The 23,863-nt window shown below is 43.3% G+C and overlaps 1 protein-coding gene across 1 annotated transcript in view; it reads left to right on the forward strand.

The window, feature by feature from the left end:
- LOC135546596 (chloride channel protein 2-like) overlaps window positions 1-23,863 on the forward strand; it is a 228,100-nt gene that overhangs the window by 65,374 nt on the left and 138,863 nt on the right. Inside the window, 2 exon segments of the mRNA XM_064975159.1 lie at window positions 22,399-22,471; window positions 22,474-22,542. Coding sequence (XP_064831231.1) covers window positions 22,399-22,471; window positions 22,474-22,542 — 142 coding nt within the window.

The raw sequence follows: 23,863 nt of genomic DNA on the forward strand, positions 1-23,863 counted from the left end.
CCTCAAATGCGACACACACACACACACCTCAAATGCGACACACACACACACACCTCAAATGCGACACACACACACACACACACCTCAAATGCACACACACACACCACACACACACACACACACCTCAAATGCACACACACACACACACACCTCAAATGCGACACACACACACACACACACACACCTCAAATGACACACACACACACACACACCTCAAATGCACACACACACACACACACACCTCAAATGCGACACACACACACACACACACACCACACACCTCAAATGTGACACACACACACACACACACCTGAAGCGCCACACACACACACACACACCTCAAATGACACACACACACACACCTCAAATGACACACACACACACCTCAAATGACACACACACACACACACCTCAAATGCGACACACACACACACACACCTCAAATGCGACACACACACACACCCTCAAATGCGACACACACACACACACACCTCAAATGAGACACACACACACACACACCTCAAATGAGACACACACACACACACCTCAAATGCGCCACACACACACACACACACCTCAAATGCCACACACACACCTCAAATGCGCCACACACACACACACACACACACACACACACACACCTCAAATGCCACACACACACACACACCTCAAATGCCACACACACACACCTCAAATGCCACACACACACACACCTCAAATGCCACACACACACACCTCAAATGCCACACACACACACACAATGCCACACACACACACACCTCAAATGCCACACACACACACACACACACACACACCTCAAATGCCACACACACACACACACACACCTCAAATGCGACACACACACACACACACACACCTCAAATGCGACACACACACACACACACACCTCAAATGCGACACACACACACACACACACACACCTCAAATGCACACACACACACACACACACACACACACACACACACACACACACACACACACACACACCTCAAATGACACACACACACACACACACACACCTCAAACACACACACACACACACACACACCTCAAATGACACACACACACACACACACCTCAAATGACACACACACACACACACACCTCAAATGACACACACACACACACACACACACACACACACACACACACACACACACACACACACACACACACACACACACACACACACACACACACACACACACCTCAAATGACACACACACACACCTCAAATGCACACACACACACACACATAGAGACACAAGAATGGACTGGGCTAATGGTACTCATTTCAATGATTGCTGGTAGTGTGGAGTCATTCCACCCTCTCTAACAGACTCATTGGCACAGGGCCACATAATGGGCATAGAGCATTTGGCTGGATGACATGTGTGTAACCCTCAGTATCCTGTCTCTAGCGGTACTGTCATGGTAAGTGTTATCCTGTATAGATCTGTGTTATGTCTGTCCCTGAATCACTGTCGCTAACTGATGACACTTTTAAAGTGATGTCATCCTCTGTGTAGAGGCACTGAGGGACCCTCTGGTAACAATTTTTGTGTTGGGGGGGCAAGATTGGCACTACTTGCTTGTAGTGCTTTGAGAGCACCATTCACCCAGTCCAATACTTATTTTTTGTGGCTAGCCACTGACCTGTCCTTTTCATAGCAGATGGCTGATAATAGCCACCCTTGGCATTTTCCAATTAAGTTTGTTTGAATGGGACAGACCGGTAGTCCATTTATCAAGTCATCCTTTCATTTTCCTCCCTCCCTCACCACACATTCTACAGGGAAAGCATGTGAACGGTGGAAGGGTCTAGCAGAGCAAAGGCGTGGGCACTGATTGGCGTCACTGTAGACTGGTGGGCACCTCAACTCTGTGTGTGTGTGTGTTTCACACGGGAGTGTGTATCTCAGGAGAATTGTTGGCACTGTGTTCCAGGACATTGCGTGCCACCCCGTCCTCCTGCCTGCCCTGACAAAAGGGTTGATGACGTGGGGACACTGATACTAGAGTGTGGGACTGGTACTGTTCCCTTATTTTGACCCCATAGTGTGGCCCCTGGGGTGGCTAGTAGGTGGATGATAATACTCATGCCATTGCAGTCCCTATTTGATCTGTCACGCTCTCTTTTGCTCCGCCTCTGCTGCTTTCAGAAGCTGGATATGAGCACGTAGGAGGCATCTCAAATCCCCCCTTCTCTCTCCTCCTTTTTCTGCATCTCTGCTCTATCTCTTCTCTTTCTGTCAGTGTGTTTGTGAGCCAATACTGACTCTCCAGGTGACACAACCAACCCAATAAGCCAGAACAATCTGTCTGCAAACATCCATCAGGGGGCAGAGACTATATGTGTGTGTGATCTAGGAGACGGTGTTGCAGCATTTTTTTTTTACTCTATTCTAGTTCAAGTTGGATCAATATGGACTATTTTAAGTCTCCTACTTGTCTCTCCCTCTGTCCTTCTCTCGCTCCCTGAACATATGCTCGCCTGCCTGTTCTCCCAGTCCCTGTGTACACGGAGCCCTCCCACATTGATCTCTCTAAGTTCTCCAACGCCTCAGCACTTCTGCACCTCCTGCAAGGGAGAGATAGATGGATGGACAGGGAGGGAGGGAGAGAGACACCTGTTGGGGGTTAGCTGTTGCTTGCTTTTCTTGGTTTGGTGTATATCACAGAGCTTATGGCTGATATGAATTCTTGGGCGCACACATGAACACTTGACCGAGCACATCTCCGATAGTTTGACCTTGAAAACCACCAGTTTGCCTTTTCGGTGTATGCTTTACTCTGCTGTGTGTTTTAAGTAGGGAGAGGGATCGACCGAAAAGTGCTGAATATATCTCGCTCTCTTTAGATTATCCATCCATCTATCCATCCATCTATCACATGCGGACACACACACACACACAAACCATGTATCAATCAAGACACATTCCTTTACTGCTTCCTTCTTACTCACTTTAGAGATGATTAATGGAGATCAAGTGACCGAGGGATGGAGCGGGGGAAGATGGGAAGAGGAAAGCGTAACTGATTGTGATAGTAGGGTGATTGATAAGAACGGTCCCTGGTGTTGATGATGTTGATCACCATCACATCTCCCTTCCTCTCTGCTACCCCAGTCACCAGTCTGTTGACATGATGGAGAGAGTAGAACACACTTACAGTAGGGAGACGTAATGAAGGAAAGCTACATGAGTGAAGAGAGAAATTGATGGCGGAATAGTTCATTTGGGAGGGATTGAGGTAGTGGGAGAGGGAGAAGTAGAGGGGGGAGGGAGGGAAAGGTGTAACAGTGGTTCTTAATCCTGGTCCTGGGGACCCAAAGGGGTACACATTTTTGTTTTTGCCCTAGCTCTACACACCTGATTCAAATCATCAAAGCCTTTTGATGAGTTGATCATTTGAATCAGCTGTGTAGTGCTAGTGCAAAAACACATGTGTACCCCTTTGAGTCCCCTTGACCTGGATTGAGACCCAGTGGTGTAGAGGGTGATTAGAAGGGAAGGGAGGGGGGAAGAGGGAGAAAGAAAAAGTCACTTAATGAAGGAGGAGGAGAGATGTAGTTAGTTTTATTGGGTTCAAAGTCTGCTCTTCTGTTTGATAAACAGACAGAATATCATTTGATCGCTCCCTGTCTAGAATTACCTCATGATCATTAGCCCTCGGAATATGTGAAACATTCACTCCCAGACAAGATGTTTGTGTGTGTGTGCTTGTATACTGTGACTGCGCGTGCGCTGCGCTAGTCCTCTGAGAGGTTGAGCTCCATTGATCTCCTGCTGTCCTCATTTGACGTGTATTAATCCTCTGAGCCAGTCGTCTCTGCAGGACACAATCCAACTCCATTACCACTACTATAGGCAAATGAGTTGGAAAAGAGTTTAGTCCTGTTCTTTGAAGCCAGTCTCGTTTGTGTATATGAAATATCAAACTGTTGCCCCGACAAGTTTACTTCTTTGCAAACAAACCCAGGAGGGACATCATAACGTGTTCTATTTGAGAGACGTCCGAGAGGCTTTTGACCGCCAGTATTACTTAGAACAAGCATGTAGGCTACTGTATTATAAGAAATTATTTACGTATCGAGTCAGCTATGAAATGTAAAGCAGTAAAATGTCATTCTAATTTACATAGACAATATACTGTGGTGCAACGATCAAGCCTCTATCTGCTTGATCTCTTGCAGTGCAAACACTTGTATGGAGAAGTCGACCCTAAGCAAGTATCCTATATGGTATAATTATAATATTAATTGGCCATCAAAAGGTTGCAATAGTAAACTCAACACCCTAGGGGAAAACAAGCTACAACTCCAGCGAAGAGCGCAAGTAGGAGCACAAACATTTATTTGGCTGTTTGGTGCCACACATTTAGCTAGTGGTGCGTGTGGATCTATTAGCTGTTTGGTGGGCAGCTAAATTAGATATAGCTAGCTACCTTGCTAAATGGCTTTACATACCAATAGACGGCATACCAGTAGGTTTCATGATTGCCATTGGCACTGTCCACCGCAGCATGGCACTAGTGGTCCAGCTAATAAATAAATATATACTGTATACAGTTGAAAGTTTACATACACTTAGATTGGAGTCATTAAAACTATTTTTTTTAACCACTCTACAAATTTCTTGTTAACAAACTATAGTTTTGGCAAGTCGGTTAGGACATCTACTTTGTGCATGACACAAGTCATTTTTCCAACAATTGTTTACAGACATATTATTTCACTTATAATTCACTGTATCACAATTCCAGTGGGTCAGAAGTTTACAAACACTAAGTTGAGTGTGCCTTTAAACAGCTTGGAAAATGTCAGAAAATGATGTCATGGCTTTAGAAGCTTCTGATAGGCTAATTGACATCATTGGAGGTGTACCTGTTGTTGTATTTCAAGGCCTACCTTCAAATTCAGTGCCTCTTTGCTTGACATCATGGGAAAATCAAAAGAAATCAGCCAAGACCTCTGGAAAAAAATTGTAGACCTCCTCAAATCCGGTTCATCCATGGGGGCAATTTCCAAAGGCCTGAAGGTACCACGTTCATCTGTACAAACAATAGTACGCAAGTATAAACACCATGGGACCATGCAGCCGTCATACCGCTCAGGAAGGAGACTCGTTCTGTCTCCTAGAGATGAACGTACTTTGGCGCGAAAAGTGCAAATCAATCCCAGAACAACAGCAAAGGACCATGTGACGATGCTGTAGGAAACGGGTGCAAAAGTATCTATATCCCACAGTAAAACGAGTTCTATATCAACATGACCTGAAAGGCCGCTCAGCAAGGAAGAAGCCACTGCTCCAAAACCGCCATAAAAAAAGCCAGACTACGGTTTTCAACTGCACATGGGGACAAAGATCGTACTTTTTGGAGAAATGTCCTCTGGTCTGATGAAACGAAAAGATAACTGTTTGGCCATAATGACTGTTGTTTTGTTTTGGAGGAAAAAGTGGGAGGATTGCAAGCTGAAGACCACCATCCCAACCGTGAAGCACAGGATCATGTTTTGGGGGTGCTTTGCTGCAGGAGGGACTGGTGCACTTCACAAAATAGATGGCATCATGAGGAGGAAAATTATGTGGACATATTGAAGCAACATCTCAATACATCAGTCAGGAAGTTAAAGCTTGGTCGATGTTAAAGAATGGGTCTTCTAAATGAACAATGACCCCAAGCATACTTCCATAGTTGTGGCAACGGCCAGCCAGTAGCCAATATACAGTGCCTTGCGAAAATATTCGGCCCCCTTGAACTTTGCGACCTTTTGCCACATTTCAGGCTTCAAACATAAAGATATAAAACTGTATTTTTTTGTGAAGAATAAACAACAAGTGGGACACAATCATGAAGTGGAACAACATTTATTGGATATTTCAAACTTTTTTAACAAATCAAAAACTGAAAAATTGGGCGTACAAAATTATTCAGCCCCCTTAAGTTAATACTTTGTAGCACCACCTTTTGCTGCGATTACAGCTGTAAGTCGCTTGGGGTATGTCTCTATCAGTTTTGCACATCAAGAGACTGAAATTTTTTCCCATTCCTCCTTGCAAAACAGCTCGAGCTCAGTGAGGTTGGATGGAGAGCATTTGTGAACAGCAGTTTTCAGTTCTTTCCACAGATTCTCGATTGGATTCAGGTCTGGACTTTGACTTGGCCATTCTAACACCTGGATATGTTTATTTTTGAACCATTCCATTGTAGATTTTGCTTTATGTTTTAGATCATTGTCTTGTTGGAAGACAAATCTCCGTCCCAGTCTCAGGTCTTTTGCAGACTCCATCAGGTTTTCTTCCAGAATGGTCCTGTATTTGGCTCCATCCATCTTCCCATCAATTTTAACCATCTTCCCTGTCCCTGCTGAAGAAAAGCAGGCCCAAACCATGATGCTGCCACCACCATGTTTGACAGTGGGGATGGTGTGTTCAGGGTGATGAGCTGTGTTGCTTTTACGCCAAATATAACGTTTTGCATTGTTGCCAAAAAGTTCCATTTTGGTTTCATCTGACCAGAGCACCTTCTTCCACATGTTTGGTGTGTCTCCCAGGTGGCTTGTGGCAAACTTTAAACGACACTTTTTATGGATATCTTTAAGAAATGGCTTTCTTCTTGCCACTCTTCCATAAAGGCCAGATTTGTGCAATATACGACTGATTGTTGTCCTATGGACAGAGTCTCCCACCTCAGCTGTAGATCTCTGCAGTTCATCCAGAGTGATCATGGGCCTCTTGGCTGCATCTCTGATCAGTCTTCTCCTTGTATGAGCTGAAAGTTTAGAGGGACGGCCAGGTCTTGGTAGATTTGCAGTGGTCTGATACTCCTTCCATTTTAATATTATCGCTTGCACAGTGCTCTTTGGGATGTTTAAAGCCTGGGAAATCTTTTTGTATCCAAATCCGGCTTTAAACTTCTTCACAACAGTATCTCGGACCTGCCTGGTGTGTTCCTTGTTCTTCATGATGCTCTCTGCACTTTTTACGGTTCTCTGAGACTATCACAGTGCATGTGCATTTAAACGGAGACTTGATTACACACAAGTGGATTGTATTTAGCATCATTAGTCATTTAGGTCAACATTGGATCATTCAGAGATCCTCACTGAACTTCTGGAGAGAGTTTGCTGCACTGAAAGTAAAGGGGCTGAATAATTTTGCACGCCCAATTTTTCAGTTTTTGATTTGTTAAAAAAGTTTGAAATATCCAATAAATGTCGTTCCACTTCATGATTGTGTCCCACTTGTTGTTGATTCTTCACAAAAAAATAGTTTTATATCTTTATGTTTGAAGCCTGAAATGTGGCAAAAGGTCGAAAAGTTCAAGGGGGCCGAATACTTTCGCAAGGCACTTTATGAACCATGACCACATTCATTTGGCTGCTGAATGACACTTTTTTATTCTGTATCACTCAACTCTCATTTGTAATGAGAGGGTTATAGATGGGCCTATTTGTATTGTTGATGTGTTGCTGTAGTTGTGGATGGATCGTGCACAAGAACTTATCAATAACATGCATAATAATTACCTGGAGAAATCTGACTGGCAATTTGTAAACAAAGCTACTGTATGGATAAAAAATATATTTTTTTATCACTTTGAAGTAATACATGGCAAATTTAAGCTTTCATTTATCCATTTCAACTAGGTTCTGTGAGTTAAGATTTAGGATACGTCTATGACGTGTGACTGTCATGATGTTACAGTTATCTCTGAAAGTGTATGTAAAGCCCAGTATCCAGCAGTGAGTTCTCTCTTATGTAATGTGTGTCTGTGCAGATCCCCCATGCTGCTGGAGTTAGCTGTCATGTTTGCCTGCATGAGCGACCACAGCTGGTGAACGCTGATCCCCAGGCCCACACCTACAGTTGCCCTTTAGAACAGATCTACCACAGCTGGTGAACTCTGATCCCCGGGCCCCACCCCTACAGTTGCCCTTTAGAACAGATCTACCACAGCTGGTGAACTCTGATCCCCGGGCCCCACCCCTACAGTTGCCCTTTAGAACAGATCTACCACAGCTGGTGAACTCTGATCCCCAGGCCCCACCCCTACAGTTGCCCTTTAGAACAGATCTACCACAGATGTAAACATTCACCATTTATAAATGGAGCCACAAAACTGGCCCTTTTTTCCAGTGTCTTTTTTTCCAGTAACTTCATCCTACACCAGACCCCACTGCCTAGCTGAAGGCCTAGCTGAAGGCCTAGCTGAAGGCCTGGCTGAAGGCCTGGCTGAAGGCCTGGCTGAAGGCCTGGCTGAAGGCCTGGCTGGGCTCTTCAGTTAATACAGTTACACTGCATCCTCTTATCTCTGTAGTGGAAGGGATTTTTACAGAACATGGCCCAGCCACAGGAGGGTTGCCAGATCAGCAAATGATTTGGGTTGCCAGGTTTAGATGGTGGTAGGTCCTGAGAGGATATGAGACCAGAGCTGATCTTATTGACCACCGTGTGTGTGTGTGTGTGTGTGTGTGTGTGTGTGTAGGTTGTGTGTGTGTGGGGGGGGACACACCACACACAGTAGTGTGGTCTGTATCCCAGCGACTTGCCAGTGTATTAAACAGCTTTCTCTAAGCTGAAGTTTTCATCCTCGACACACACTCAACACACTGACTTTCTAATCTTTATCACGAGAGATGAAATTTGAGTTTTCATCCATATCAATAATGTGATCTTCATTTTACCTTGTACCATTATCACCTCAATTTTCTTTTCATCATCATTGACTTCTTCAAGCTCTACTCTTCTTTTCCAAACATCTTCCCCTCATTTTACTCTTCCTCTCTTCCTTCTTCCCCCCTCCGTCAATAATCTCTGTGTAGTGGCTGCAGACTGCAGTGTTTTTGAGTTGTGAAATTGATTGAGTTAATCACATTTCTTGTGATAAAGCTGAGAAAGTTAAACTCTTAAAACAGCCTAAAAGTCACTTGTAGTGTGTTGGGGCGTGTTTCGAGTTTCATCGGCAGGCTGTGTGTGGTTGAGAGATTCTGACTGTGCATATGTCTGCTAGAGGCTTCAGATTGTACACACACTAATTATTTGAGTCTTTTTCAGGGGACAATATTATCAATAGCAGTGAAGTGAGAGACACATTTATCACTGCTGCATATCTCTTACTCGGCAATATTATGAGAGAAGCCAGCTCTCTAATCCAGTAGAAAAACTCCTCATTAATTTCTCAGCTTTCTCTCCCCTAGCCACGTACCCCAGCCCTGTGTCTGTCTCTGATCTATCCTGACGCGCCGCCCCCAGGTGGTGAGGGTAGGTAACATCTCCTCCCCGCTGATCCTCAACACTGGGGCCCCACAAGGGTGCGTTCTGAGCCCTCTCCTGTACTCCCTGTTCACCCACGACTGCGTGGCCACGCACGCCTCCAACTCAATCATCAAGTTTGCGGACGACACAACTATGGTAGGCTTGATTACCAACAACGACGAGACGGCCTACAGGGAGGAGGTGAGGGCCCTCGGAGTGTGGTGTCAGGAAAATAACCTCACACTCAACGTCAACAAAACTAAGGAGATGATTGTGGACTTCAGGAAACAGCAGAGGGAACACCCCCCTATCCACATTGATGGAACAGTAGTGGAGAGGGTAGCAAGTTTTTTAAGTTCCTCGGCATACACATCACAGACAAACTGAATTGGTCCACTCACACAGACAGCATCGTGAAGAAGGCGCAGCAGCACCTCTTCAACCTCAGGAGGCTGAAGAAATTCGGCTTGTCACCAAAAGCACTCACAAACTTCTACAGATGCACAATCGAGAGCATCCTGGCGGGCTGTATCACCACCTGGTACGGCAACTGCTCCGCCCTCAACCGTAAGGCTCTCCAGAGGGTAGTGAGGTCTGCACAACGCATCACCGGGGGCAAACTACCTGCCCTCCAGGACACCTACACCACCCGATGTTACATGAAGGCCATAAAGATCATCAAGGACATCAACCACCCGATCCACTGCCTGTTCACCCCGCTATCATCCAGAAGGCGAGGTCAGTACAGGTGCATCAAAGCTGGGACCGAGAGACAGAAGCTGTTTTTCAATCTCAAGGCCATCAGACTGTTAAACAGCCACCACTAACATTGAGTGGCTGCTGCCAACACACTGACACTGACTCAACTCCAGCCACTTTAATAATGGGAATTGATGGGAAATGATGTAAATATATCACTAGCCACTTTAAACAATGCTACCTTATATAATGTTACTTACCCTACATTATTCATCTCATATGCATACGTATATACTGTACTCTATATCATCGACTGCATCCTTATGTAATACATGTATCACTAGCCACTTTAACTATGCCACTTTGTTTACATACTCATCTCATATGTATATACTGTACTCGATACCATCTACTGTATCTTGCCTATGCTGCTCTGTACCATCACTCATTCATATATCCTTATGTACATATTCTTTATCCCCTTACACTGTGTATAAGACAGTAGTTTAGGAATTGTTAGTTAGATTACTTGTTGGTTATTACTGCATTGTCGGAACTAGAAGCACAAGCATTTCGCTACACTCGCATTAACATCTGCTAACCATGTGTATGTGACAAATAAAATTTGATTTGATTTAGTAAGGTTAGAGGGCATTTATTAAGATAAGGACCAAACTGGGTGTGGAGGGATGCTTGCTGATGGCTGCAAGTTTACACATACACTTTTTCTACGGTTGATTGGATATTCTTAGGCTTTATTCCATTACAGATATTGATACAGGCCTCTCTGGTACCATGCATTAACCCTACTCTCTCTCTCTGTCATGCCCCCCTACTCATCCCCTGTCCTCTTCCCCCTCTCAGTAGGTATTGCCACAGCTGTAGGCTCAGACTGTCCTGTTCTCTACTGCACTGCACTGCAACCCTTGGAATGCTGCTGACACTCAGCTTTGTGTGTGATTCCCTGCTGGTACAGAGTGGTGCCGTGCTGATGCCTTACCACTGTGCCACCCTGCACCAGCGAGCACGTGTGTAAGAACAGTGTAGTCATCTGTCCACACCCTCTCAGTTCTCATTTCCAAAGACAGGGCCTTTGTCATCTCATTCCTACTTTGTCTAAGTTCAACATTAGGTAGGTAGGTAGGTAGGTAGGTAGGTAGGTAGAGACCCACTACATCAGTTCTTCACAGACCAGTATTGGTGGCTGCCAGACACACTCTCTCTTTCCATGTCTTACTCTCTTGTTCCAGTAATCAGGCTGGCAGTGTCACGTTCGAGCCGAGGGAGACGACAGGGCTGAGCGAGACCAGACTCACGTGGGGGTGGGGGGGGGGGGGGGGAGAAGCCATACAAATTAAAAAGAAGCCATACTAATGAAATAATCTATTTTCCTCTGTATTGTAGTTAAGTTGACAGTGGTGAGGCAGCAGTGCTGTACATGGGAGGGAACGGTATGACGGTTTTGTCTATGGAAGTAGTGTTGCACAGTATACTTAAACCTCTGTACTATTTCGATACTAGAACATGAAAAACGTTTCGGTACTATAATTTTTGGTACTTCTGTCATGTCTCACGTCATATATGGATTGAGAGGATGGAGTCTTTTTAGTAATTTGTCTGAATCTTCTCGAGCAGGCTAGACAGTAGCTAGACACAACGAGAGCCACTTTTGAGAAGCAAGCAGGAGAAGAGCTAAAATGAAAAAACGTTATGCCTCCACGTCCGCAGCTTGTTGACAAAACTGTCTCCAGAAGCGAACTGTGGGAATACTTTGCTTGCGGAGCAGATGAGGGCTAGCCCACCGAAACAACTAAGCAAAAGGTGTTACAAAGCAGTGCAAGGGATGTTTAGTTTCAAATCTACATACCAAAAAATATTATTTTACACATGACATTTGCACTGTAATGTTCGTCTACTAGCAATTACATTGGAATTATTTTTGAGTGACATGAACATGTATTTGGCATGACATTCATGCGAGCATTATATAATCACAACCCAAAAGTAAGGTGAAATGCACTCGCAGCTTAACAGAAATATATTTTGAATAGTTTGTTTGTCTGGGCAGTGGCCACTAGCAAGCCAGCAGCTCTGGGTAATGAAATGCACTTTGGAAATTGTGTGTGTGTGTGTGTGTGTGTGTGTGTGGTAGTTGGCTGCACTGCCCTAGCAGCCCAGTGGGCAGGTGTGGAGACCTACATCATCAATCACTGATATCCCAGTGTTCACACAGCTGCACTCTTTTACTCCCTCTCTCCTCTCTTCCCTTCCTAATGGCAACATTTAACTTCAGCTCACATGGCAAAATGAATTAAAGTTCTGTACATTCTGCCAACTGCTCCAGTCTCTCTCTCTACATGTCTTTTCATTCCCTTCTCCCCTCTTCCTTTCTAGTCCCATCAACCTGCCACCGTTTTCACCCATACCTCCTGCTGAGCTCTCTTGTTCTCTCTCTCTCCCTCCTCTGTCCACCCTTCCTCTACACCTCTCTTCCTCCCATCTCTCACGCCTCCTTTCTGTTCCATTCATCTATCACTGCTCACCACTGTTTTCACACACAAACCTCTGTCAAGCTAGCCCTTTCCTTCTATCCCTCTTTTTTTAAACATTTTTTTTAGTCCATCTGTCTTGTCTGTTTGTCCTGCTATATGCCCATGTTGATGTGGCACACAGAGAGGGGCCTTTGGGTTGGCATGGTACCCTGGCACAAACACCCAAACCTCCGCTCTGGCCCCCTGCGTTCCCCCCTTCTAATGTACACCTCTTAATTTTACATGACCTCTCTCCTATCATCCATCTTTTTTCGCTCTCAACGTATCCACCTACTCTGTCTCTCAATGTACTCCATCCCCTACTCTCTCCCTCTCTTTTTCTCTCTCATTCTACCCCACCCCTTTCTCTTTCTCTCTCGTTCCCATGATAACATCTGCTTGTTCGTCCAACACTGACTCTGTCGAGTGGGCCTCCCCTCCCTCTTTCACTTTCCTCTTTCTCACTCTTTCTGTTATTCCTTCTCTCACGTGCTCTGCAGAATCCCATATTTTATTTTATTTTGCTTGCTCTTTTTTTTCCTCTCCCTTTCATAGACTTATGCAAATCTCTCTCTCTCTCACACTGTTCTACTCCCTAGGAAATCCTCAACCTGTTATTATGGAGTCATGTTAAGGTCACTGATAGAGGAAAACACACATCTCAGACTCTCTTTTAGACTCCCTTTTCTCTTTCAATATTCCTTTTTCTTCTTGACACTCAGATAAGAGGGCACATTTATCTCTCGTCTGTTTTTTATTTCACTCAGTCTCACACTCATTTGGTATTTTATTAGGATCTCCATTAGCTGTTGCAAAAATAAGCAACTACTCTTCCTGGGGTCCACACAAAATATGAAACATGACATAATACAGAACATTAATAGACAACTCAAGGACAGAAATATATATTTTACAGAAGGCACATGTAGCCTACATATCAATACGTACACACAAACTATCTAGGTCAAATAGGAAAGAGGCGTTGTGCTATTTCTGTTTATTTGAGCAATATGAGATGGAAGGAAGTTCCATGCAATAATGGCTTTATATAATACTGTACCCTTTATTGAATTTATTTTGGATTTCGGGACTGTGAAAAGACCCCTGGTGGAATGTCAGTGTTCTGCCATGGCCAGCGAAGAGCCCGGATCTCAATCCCATTGAGCACGTCTGGGACCTGTTGGATCGGAGGGTGAGGGCTAGGGCCATTCCCCCTAGCAATGTCCGGGAACTTGCAGGTGCCTTGTTGGAAGAGTGGGGTAAGATCTCACAGCAAGAACAGGCAAATCTGGTGCAGTCCACGAGGAGGAGATGCACTGCAGTACTTAATGCAGCTGGTGGTCACACCAGATACTGACTGTTACTTTTGAATTTGACCCCGCCTTTGTTCAGGGAGACATTATTCAATTTCTGTTAGTAACATGTCTGTGGAACTTGTTCAGTTTGTCTCAGTTTTTGAATCTTGTTATGTTCATACAAATATTTACACATGTTAAGTTTGCTGAAAATAAATGCAGTTGACAGTGAGCGGACAATTTATTTTTTTGCTGAGTTTATATATATATAGTATATACACTGCTCAAAAATTAAAGGCAACACTTAAACAACACAATGTAACTCCAAGTCAACTGTCCACTTTGGAAGCAACACTGACAATAGATTTCACATGCTATTGTGCAAATGGAATAGACAACAGGTGGAAATTATAGGCAATTAGCAAGACACCCCCAATAAAGGAGTGGTTCTGCCATTGGTGACCACAGACCACTTCTCAGTTACTATGCTTCCTGGCTGATGTTTTGGTCACTTTTGAATGCTGGCGGTGCTTTCACTAGTGGTAGCATGAGACGAAGTCTACGACCCACACAAGTGGCTCAGGTAGTGCAGCTCATCCAGGATGGCAGATCAATGTGAGCTGTGGCAAGAAGTTTTGCTGTGTCTGTCAGCGTAGTGTCCAGAGCATGGAGGCGCTACCAGGAGACAGGCCAGTACTTCAGGAGACGTGGAGGAGGCCGTAGGAGGGCAACAACCCTGCAGCAGGACCACTACCTCCGCCTTTGTGCAAGGAGGAGCAGGAGGAGCACTGCCAGAGCCCTGCAAAATGACCTCCAGCAGGCCACAAATGTGCATGTGTCTGCTCAAACGGTCAGAAACAGACTCCATGAGGGTGGTATGAGGGCCCGACGTCCACAGGTGGGGGTTGTGCTTACAGCCCAACACCGTGCAGGACGTTTGGCATTTGCCAGAGAACACCAAGATTGGCAAATTCGCCACTGGTGCCCTGTGCTCTTCACAGATGAAAGCAGGTTCACACTGAGCACACGTGACAGAGTCTGGAGACGCCGTGGAGAATGTTCTGCTGCCTGCAACATCCCCCAGCATGGCCGGTTTGGCAGTGGGTCAGTCATGGTGTGGGGTGGCATTTCTTTGGGGGGCCGCACAGCCCTCCATGTGCTTGCCAGAGGTAGCCTGACTGCCATTAGGTACCGAGATGAGATCCTCAGACCCCTTGTGAGACCATATGCTGGTGCGGTTGGCCCTGGTTTCCTCCTAATGCAAGACAATGCTAGACCTCGTGTGGCAGGAGTGTGTCAGCAGTTCCTGCAAGAGGAAGGCATTGATGCTATGGACTGGCCCGCCCGTTCCCCAGACCTGAATCCAATTGAGCACATCTGGGACATCATGTCTCGCTCCATCCACCAACGCCACGTTGCACCACAGACTGTCCAGGAGTTGGCGAATGCTTCAGTCCAGGTCTGGGAGGAGATCCCTCAGGAGACTGTCCACCACCTCATCAGGAGCATGCCCGGGCATTGTAGGGAGGTCATACAGGCACGTGGAAGCCACACACACTACTGATCCTCATTTTGACTTGTTTTAAGGACATTACATCAAAGTTGGATCAGCCAGTTTTCCACTTTAATTTTGAGTGTGACTCCAAATCCAGACCTCCATGGGTTGATAAATTTGATTTCCATTGATAATTTTTGCGTGATTTTTGTTGTCTGCACATTCAACTATGTAAAGAAAAAAGTATGTAATAAAACTATTTCATTCATTCAGATCTAGGATGTGTTATTTTAGTGTTCCCTTTATTTTTTTGAGCAGTGTGTGTGTGTGTGTGTGTGTGTGTGTGTGTGTATATATGTATATATGTGTGTGTGTGTGTATATATATATATATATATATATATATATATATATATATATATATATATATATATATATATACACACACACACACACACACACACACACACACACAGTTCTGCTCTGTGACCTGAGCTGTAGAGGGAGATAAGGTGGTTTATTCTGTCACTGTGTTACTGTCACACACACTCCACTTGAGTGCGGCCTAAGACACCTAACTCTGGCACGACAGAATCTTTGTTTTCACTATTACTCGCTTACTCACACGAACACACACACTGATTCTTTCTAGGATACAGACACTCTTTCTCTTTCTGTCTCCCGCTCTTCCTTGCATTATATATATATATATATATATATCTCACACACAGTTGAAGTCAGAAGTTTACATAATTTAGTTTTTCACAATTCCTGACATTTAATCCTTGTCAGTTAGGATCACCACTTTATTGTAAGAATGTGAAATGCCAGAATAATAGTTGAGGGATTTATTTCAGCTTATATGTCTTTCATCACATTCCCAGTGGGTCAGAAGATTACATACACTCAATTAGTATTTAGTAGCATTTCCTTTAAATTGCAATGCAGTACTCAATGCAGCTGGTAGCTGCACCAGTTACTGACTGTCACTTTTGATTTTGATCCCCCCAGTTGTTGACTCTTGTTATGTTCATGCAAATATTTACACGTTAAGTTTGCTGAAAATAAATGCAGTTGACAGTGAGAGGGCATTTCTTTTTTTGCTGAGTTTATTTATATCAGCCCTCTGATTACAATGAAGAGCAAGACGTGCCATTCTGTTCTGGGCCAGCTGAAGCTTAACTAGGTCTTTCCTTGCAGCACTCGACCATATGACTGGACAATAATCAAGATAAGACCAAACTCTATTCTGCAGAACTTGCTTTGTGTGGTGTCAAAAAAGCAAAGCATCTATTACGGACAGACTTCTCCCCATCTTTACAACCATTGAATCTATATGTTTTGTCCTTGACAGTTTACAATCTAAGGTAACGCCAAGTAAATTAGTCTCCTCAACGTGTTCAACAGCCACATCATTCATTACCAGATTCAGCTGACGTCTAGAACTCAGGGAATGATTTGTTCCAAATACAATGCTCTTAGTTTTAGAGATGTTCAGGATCAGTTTATTACTGGCCACACATTCCAAAATTGACTGCAACCCTTTGTTAAAGATTTCAGTGACTTCATTACCTGTAGTTGCTGATGTGTATATGGTTGAATCATCAGCATACATGGAAACACAGGCTTTATTTAATGCCAGTGGCAGGTCATTGGTAAAAATAGAGAAGAGTAGAGTGCCTAGAGAGCTGCCTTGTGGTACGCCACACTTTACATTTGACATTAGAGAAGCTTCCATTAAAGAAAACCCTTTGAGTTATTTTAGATATCTCTGAATCCACAATATGGCAGAGGTTGAAAATCCATAACACAAGTTTTTTTTCAACAACAGGTTATGGTCAATAATTTCAAAAATCTGCACTGCACTGAATTCTAACAGTACAGCTCCCACAATCTTATCAATTTCTTTCAACCAATCATCAGTAATTTGTGTCAGTGCAGTACACATTGAGTGCCCTTCTCTATAAGTATGCTGAAAGTCTGTTCATTTGTTTACATAGAAATAGCATTGTATTTGGTCAATCACATTTGTTTCCCAAAAGTTTGCTAAGAGCTTATAGGTCTGCTGTTAGAACAGGTAAAGGCCACTTTTTAAAATGTATTTTTAATTTAACCATTATTTAACTAGGCAAGTCAGTAAAGAACAAGTTGTTATGTACAATGATGGCCTACCAAAAGGCCTCCTGTGGGGATGGGGACTGGGATTAAAAATGTAAAATATAGGACAAAACACACATCACGACAAGAGACAGCACGACATAAAGAGAGCCCTAAGACGACAACACCGCATGGCTGCAATACATGACAATAGTAGAACCAAAAAACATGAGCTGGAGCATACCCAGAAAAATGATTTTGTGTGGAGGTGCTGACTAACGGTGGAGGTGCTGACTAACGGTGAATAAACTTTCAAAATAATGAGTCGAGCACACTTATATAAACTCCCAGTAATTTACTGGGTATTTACCAATGTTTCGGCATCACTGTGACTTCTTCTTCAGGGTAATGCCAAGAATACTTAAACCAGGTTGTGTAGACAAATAGTACAATTAGTGCAACTAATGATAATAGTGTGGGGTGTGTCATAATGATTCAGTGAATTAGTGAAACTGTTAAACAATACTTTATGGCATATTAAATATACTAGGCTATCATATAGAAACATAATTGAATATTGTACATCATATTAGCATCAACATGTATTACTGATGATCATCAAAGGTAAAGGAATATTTATATGTTATTTCTGATTTCTGTTGACTCCAACATGGCGGATAATTGTATTTTTCTGAGCGCCGTCTTTGATTATTGCATAGTTTGCTTTTTCCGTTAAGTTTTTTTTTTAATCTGACACTGGTTGCATTAAGGCTTTACCTTTCATTGTTATTGGAGCCACAAACCCAAGGGGGTCATAAAGACTATTCACTGTGGACAGGATGCCTCTCCGTGTAAAAGGCTTCTCCTTGTGGGACACCTGGAATGAGAAGCTGTCGGTTTCCAGATTCCAGGAAAGTCCCAGACTCTGTTGAAAGGGGAGAGGATCCACTGCAAGGTCCAGATCTTTTAAGTATTTTGCAAGGTCCTCCATAGGGAAGGCTTCCATAACTGTTTTGCTATTGGATGCAATTTTGTGTAGTTTCATGTTGGACTCTGCCAACATTGCTTGTGTTTTTCTTAGAATGTTGATAGCTTCTTCTGTAGTAGCTACTGATTTCAACATCATCGACATAGAAGTTCCTCACTACATATTGCTTGGGTTCTGACCCGTGTTCCTTCTCAACCTGTAGCGCTGCTCGTCTCCTGCAGTAGATGGCTACGGCTGGTGAAGGGCTGTTCCCAAATTCATGGCCTTTCATCCTGTACTCAGTTATGTTTCCATCTAGGTTGTTGTCTTCATACCAGAGAAACCTTAACCTCTTTGGGCTGACATCCCGTTAACGGAATAATATTATAACAGCCAGTGAAAGTCCAGGGCGGCAAATTCAAAACATCCAAAATCTCATAATTAAAATTTCTCAAACATACATGTATCTCATACCATTTTAAAGGCAATCTTGTTGTTAATCCCACCACAGTATCCGATTTCAAATATGATTTAAAGCAAAAGCACCACAACGATTGTTAGGTCACCACCAAACGACAATAAAGACAGCCATTTTTTCCAGCCAAAGATAGCAGTCACAAAAAGCACAAATAGAGAGAAAATTCATCACTGACCTTTGATGATCTTCATCAGATGACACTCATAGGACTTCATGTTACACAATACATGTATGTTTTGTTTGATAAAGTTCATATTTATCAAAATATGAGTTTACATTGGCGCGTGACATTCACTAGTTCCAAAAACATCCAGTGATGATGGCCATGTTGGCGTCAACATAAACAAGAAATTACATTATAAATATTCCCTTAGCTTTGATGATCTTCATCAGAAAGCACTCCAGGAATCCCAGGTCCACAATAAATGTTTGTTTTGTTCGATGTCCGTTATTTATGTCCAAATACCTCCTTTTGTTAGCGCGTTTGGTATACATATATTCTGGTCAGTGTTACGTCGGACAAAAACTTCAAAAAGTTATATTACAGGTCGAAGAAACATTTCAAACTAAGTACAGAATCAATCATTAGGATTATTTTAACATATAGCTTCAATAATGTTCCAACCGGAGTATTCCTTTGTATTGATGAGCAAATGGAATGCAAGTGGATACCATGAGGAATGCACGTGATCAGAAAATGGCTGACTGCCAGTCACCTGATACATTCAGTCCCACAACACAGTAGAAGTCTCATTCAAATTTCTATAGACTGTTGACATCTCGGGGAAGCCCTAGGAAGTGCAACATCATTAATATCTCAAGGGGATTTCAATGGAAACTGTGGTGAATACAAACCAAGCTCAGATTTCTCACTTCCTGTTTTGATTTCTCCTCAGGATTTTGCCTGCCATATGAGTTCTGTTATACTCAGACATCATTCACACAGTTTTAGAAACTTTAGTGTTTTCTATCCAATACTAATAATAATATGCATATATTAGCAACTGAGACTGATGAGCAGGCCATTTACTTTGGGCAACTTATTCATCCAAGCTACTCAATACTGCCCCCCCAGCCATAAGAAGTTAATGACTCCAATCTAAGTGTATGTAAACTTCTGACTTCAACTGTATGTGTGCATATTAGACTGGTGAACTGGTACTGAGTGTCTGTGTAAATCAGGAAATGTGTGTATGCTGCATAAATGCCTTGTGATAAATGCTGATTCCAGCTTTGCGGACTGCTGAGTGGTATCTGTGATGTGACTGGTCAGTCAGTCTCGCTGGGGGTAGGGTGAAGTTTCCAACAGGTACAGATCTAGGATCAGTTTCCTGCCCCCAGTCCTTACCTTTACCAAAATTGACCCTTACCAAAACTGACCAAAGAAGCATCTAGGGGCAACTTCACACTACTCCGTCATTCAAGTCAATTAGGTTACAGTCCTTTGTGTTTCCTACTAAGGTCTGGACGCTAGCTGTTTCCTGTCTGCAGGAGATGCTACTTTCTGCTGACTGTGTGTGTGTGTGTGTGTTTTGTGTGTGTTTGTGTTGTGTGTGTGTGTGTGTGTGTGTGTGTGTGTGTGTGTGTGTGTGTGTGTGTGTGTGTGTGTGTGTGTAAATACTTTTAGGTACTACTTAAGTAGTTTTTTTGGTTACTATTTTTACTTTTGAGAACTTACTCCACTATATTCCTAAAGAAAATAATGTACTTTTTCTCCATACACTTTTCCTGACACCAAAAAGTACTCGTTACATTTAGAATGTTCAAGCAGGACAGAATAATGGCACCTATCAATATAACACATTGTCATCCCTACTGCCTCTGATCTGGCGGACAAACAAATACTGTGTTTGTAAATTATGTATTTAATTTTTATTTTAACAGGAAGGGCTCGTTGAGATTTGAAATCTCTTTTTCAAGAGTGTCCTGGCCAAGATAGGTAGCACCATGTCATTACACAATTACAGACCGACAACATGAAAAACTACACGTAATCAAGTAAAAAAAAACAGCATTCACAAGAGTATAACAAAATCATATAACAGCAAATTAAAAACATTGACAGGTCAGGGAATTAGCCTCAAAATCCTCCATCAATGATTTAAATACAATTGGGAGTTCTTCCAGATTAAAGGTATACATTACTATCTGTTCTTAGGTCAGTTGTTCTGGCTGATACAGTCCTATACACTGTAGATGGGGTCAGTTGTTCTTCCAGATACAGTCCTATACACTGTAGATGGGGTCAGTTGTTCTGGCCGATACAGTCCTATACACTGTAGATAGGGTCAGTTGTTCTGGCTGATACAGTCATATACACTGTAGATAGGGTCAGTTGTTCTGGCTGATACAGTCCTATACACTGTAGATGGGGTCAGTTGTTCTTACAGTCCTATACAGATAGGGTCATGCTGATACACTACACTGTAGATAGGGTCAGTTGTTCTGGCTGATACAGTCCTATACACTGTAGATGGGGTCAGTTGTTCTGGCTGTACAGTTCTTCCAGATGTATACACACTGTAGATATGGTCAGTTGTTCTGGCTGATACAGTCCTATACACTGTAGATGGGGTCAGTTGTTCTGGCTGATACAGTACTATACATGGACCATATACATAGACCATACTTAGACTGTCATTGCAATGTGCCGTTGGGACCCATTCATTCAACAAGATGTCTAGAAATGTCCTCTACAGTATGTGTAGGTAAACTAGTGTTATAGTAGGTAGGGTTGTCTAGTGTGAGAACCAGTCCTTGCTCTAAGTACATGGCATGTTTTGTATATGTTTGTTTCACACAGGAGGCTGCTGAGGGGAGGACGGTTCATAATAATGGCTGGAATAGAGTGAATGGAATGGTATCAACCACATGGAAACCATGTATTTGATGTGTTCTTTCCGTTTCAGCCATTACTATGAACTGTCCTCCCCAATTAAGGTGTCACCAGCCGCCTGTGTGTTACCTACTGCTCTCCCTTAACCCTTTCTGTGTGTTCTTCCAAATGTATTGAACACAGGGAGTTGGGACTGCTCTCCCTTAACCCTTTCTGTGTGTTCTTCCAGATGTATTCGCTACAGGAGTTGGTGCTCTCCCTTAACCCTGTCTGTGTGTTCTTCCAGATGTGTGGTCGCCACATCAGGAGTTGGTACTCCTCTCCCTTAACCCTGTCTGTGTGTTCTTCCAGATGTGTTATGAACACAGGAGTTGGTACTGCTCTCCCTTAACCCTTTCTGTGTGTTCTTCCAGATGTGTGGTCGCTACACACACTGCTCTCCCTTAACCCTTTCTTATTGTGTTCTTCCAGATGTGTGGTCGTGTTGGTACTGCTCTCCCTTGTGTCTGTGTGTTCTTCCAGATGTGTGGTCGTTTACATACAGGAGTTGGTACTGCTCTCCCTTAACCCTGTCTGTGTGTTCTTCCAGATGTATGGTCGTTGACAATAGAGTTGGTACTGCTCCTCCTTAACCCTGTCTGTGTGTTCTTCTAGATGTGTGGTGTACACACAGGAGTTTGTGTACTGCTCCTCCTTAACCCTGTCTGTGTGTTCTTCCAGATGTATGGTCGCTACACACAGGAGTTGGGGGCGTATGCTAAAGAAGAGGCAGCTCGCCTGAGGGAGGAGGGGGGTTTGCGCTCGGTCAGAGAAGGCTCTCTGGAACTTTGGAGTACGACAGGAGCCGCTGTGCCAAGTGTCGCAGTGAGTACACACCAATACTGACCACTCCAGCTGGACCATAACTGTATTCTCTGACCAGTTGTCTGTGTCTCTGTCACACTGTGCTTTGTTATTGTGAAACAAGCCTCACATCAAGTCAACTTTCCCAGATACCATGAAGTTATATTGTTACACTCCAGTTTATTTATGTTTGTATTGAAGGAGGGATTTGGGAGGGAGAGTTTTGGAGTGTTTGTACAGTGTGTGGTTTGTGGTGTTTGAGGTTGTGTAAGCCACATCATTCCATTTACTGTTGATGTTGACAATAGTGATTGTGTGTGTGTGTGTGTGTTTGTGTGTGTGTGTGTGTGTGCCACATCATTCCATTTACTGTGTGTTGTGTGTTGTGTGTGTGTGTGGTTGTGTGTGTGTGTGTGTGTTTGCATGTGAGTTTGTGTACGCCACATCATTCCATTTACGGTTGCTGTTGACAATAGTGATTGTGTGTGTGTGTGTGTGTGTGTGTGTGTGTGTGTGTGTGTGTGTGTGTGTGTGTGTGTTGTGTGTGATTGTGTGTGTGTGTGTGTGTTTGCATGTGAGTTTGTGTAAGCCACATCATTCCATTTACGGTTGCTGTTGATAATAGTGATTATGAGTGTGTGTGTGTGTGTTTGCATGTGAGGTTGTGTAAGCCACATCATTCCATTTACGGTTGCTGTTGATAATAGTGATTATGAGTGTGTGTGTGTGTGTTTGCATGTGAGGTTGTGTAAGCCACATCATTCCATTTACTGTTGCTGTTGATAATAGTGATTATGAGTGTGTGTGTGTGTTTGCATGTGAGGTTGTGTAAGCCACATCATTCCATTTACTGTTGCTGTTGATAATAGTGATTATGAGTGTGTGTGTGTGTTTGCATGTGAGGTTGTGTAAGCCACATCATTCCATTTACTGTTGCTGTTGATAATAGTGATTATGAGTGTGTGTGTGTGTTTGCATGTGAGGTTGTGTAAGCCACATCATTCCATTTACTGTTGCTGTTGATAATAGTGATTATGAGTGTGTGTGTGTGTTTGCATGTGAGGTTGTGTAAGCCACATCATTCCATTTACTGTTGTTGTTGATAATAGTGATTATGAGTGTGTGTGTGTGTTTGCATGTGAGGTTGTGTAAGCCACATCATTCCATTTACTGTTGCTGTTTATAATAGTGATTATGAGTGTGTGTGTGTGTTTGCATGTGAGGTTGTGTAAGCCACATCATTCCATTTACGGTTGCTGTTGATAATAGTGATTATGAATGGGTGACTGAAAGGAACATCTCCACAGTGTACAGGGACATGATTTGTACTGGGACACCAGGC

This window comes from Oncorhynchus masou, chromosome 9 (genome assembly GCF_036934945.1).
Source record: "Oncorhynchus masou masou isolate Uvic2021 chromosome 9, UVic_Omas_1.1, whole genome shotgun sequence".
NCBI lineage: Eukaryota > Metazoa > Chordata > Actinopteri > Salmoniformes > Salmonidae > Oncorhynchus > Oncorhynchus masou.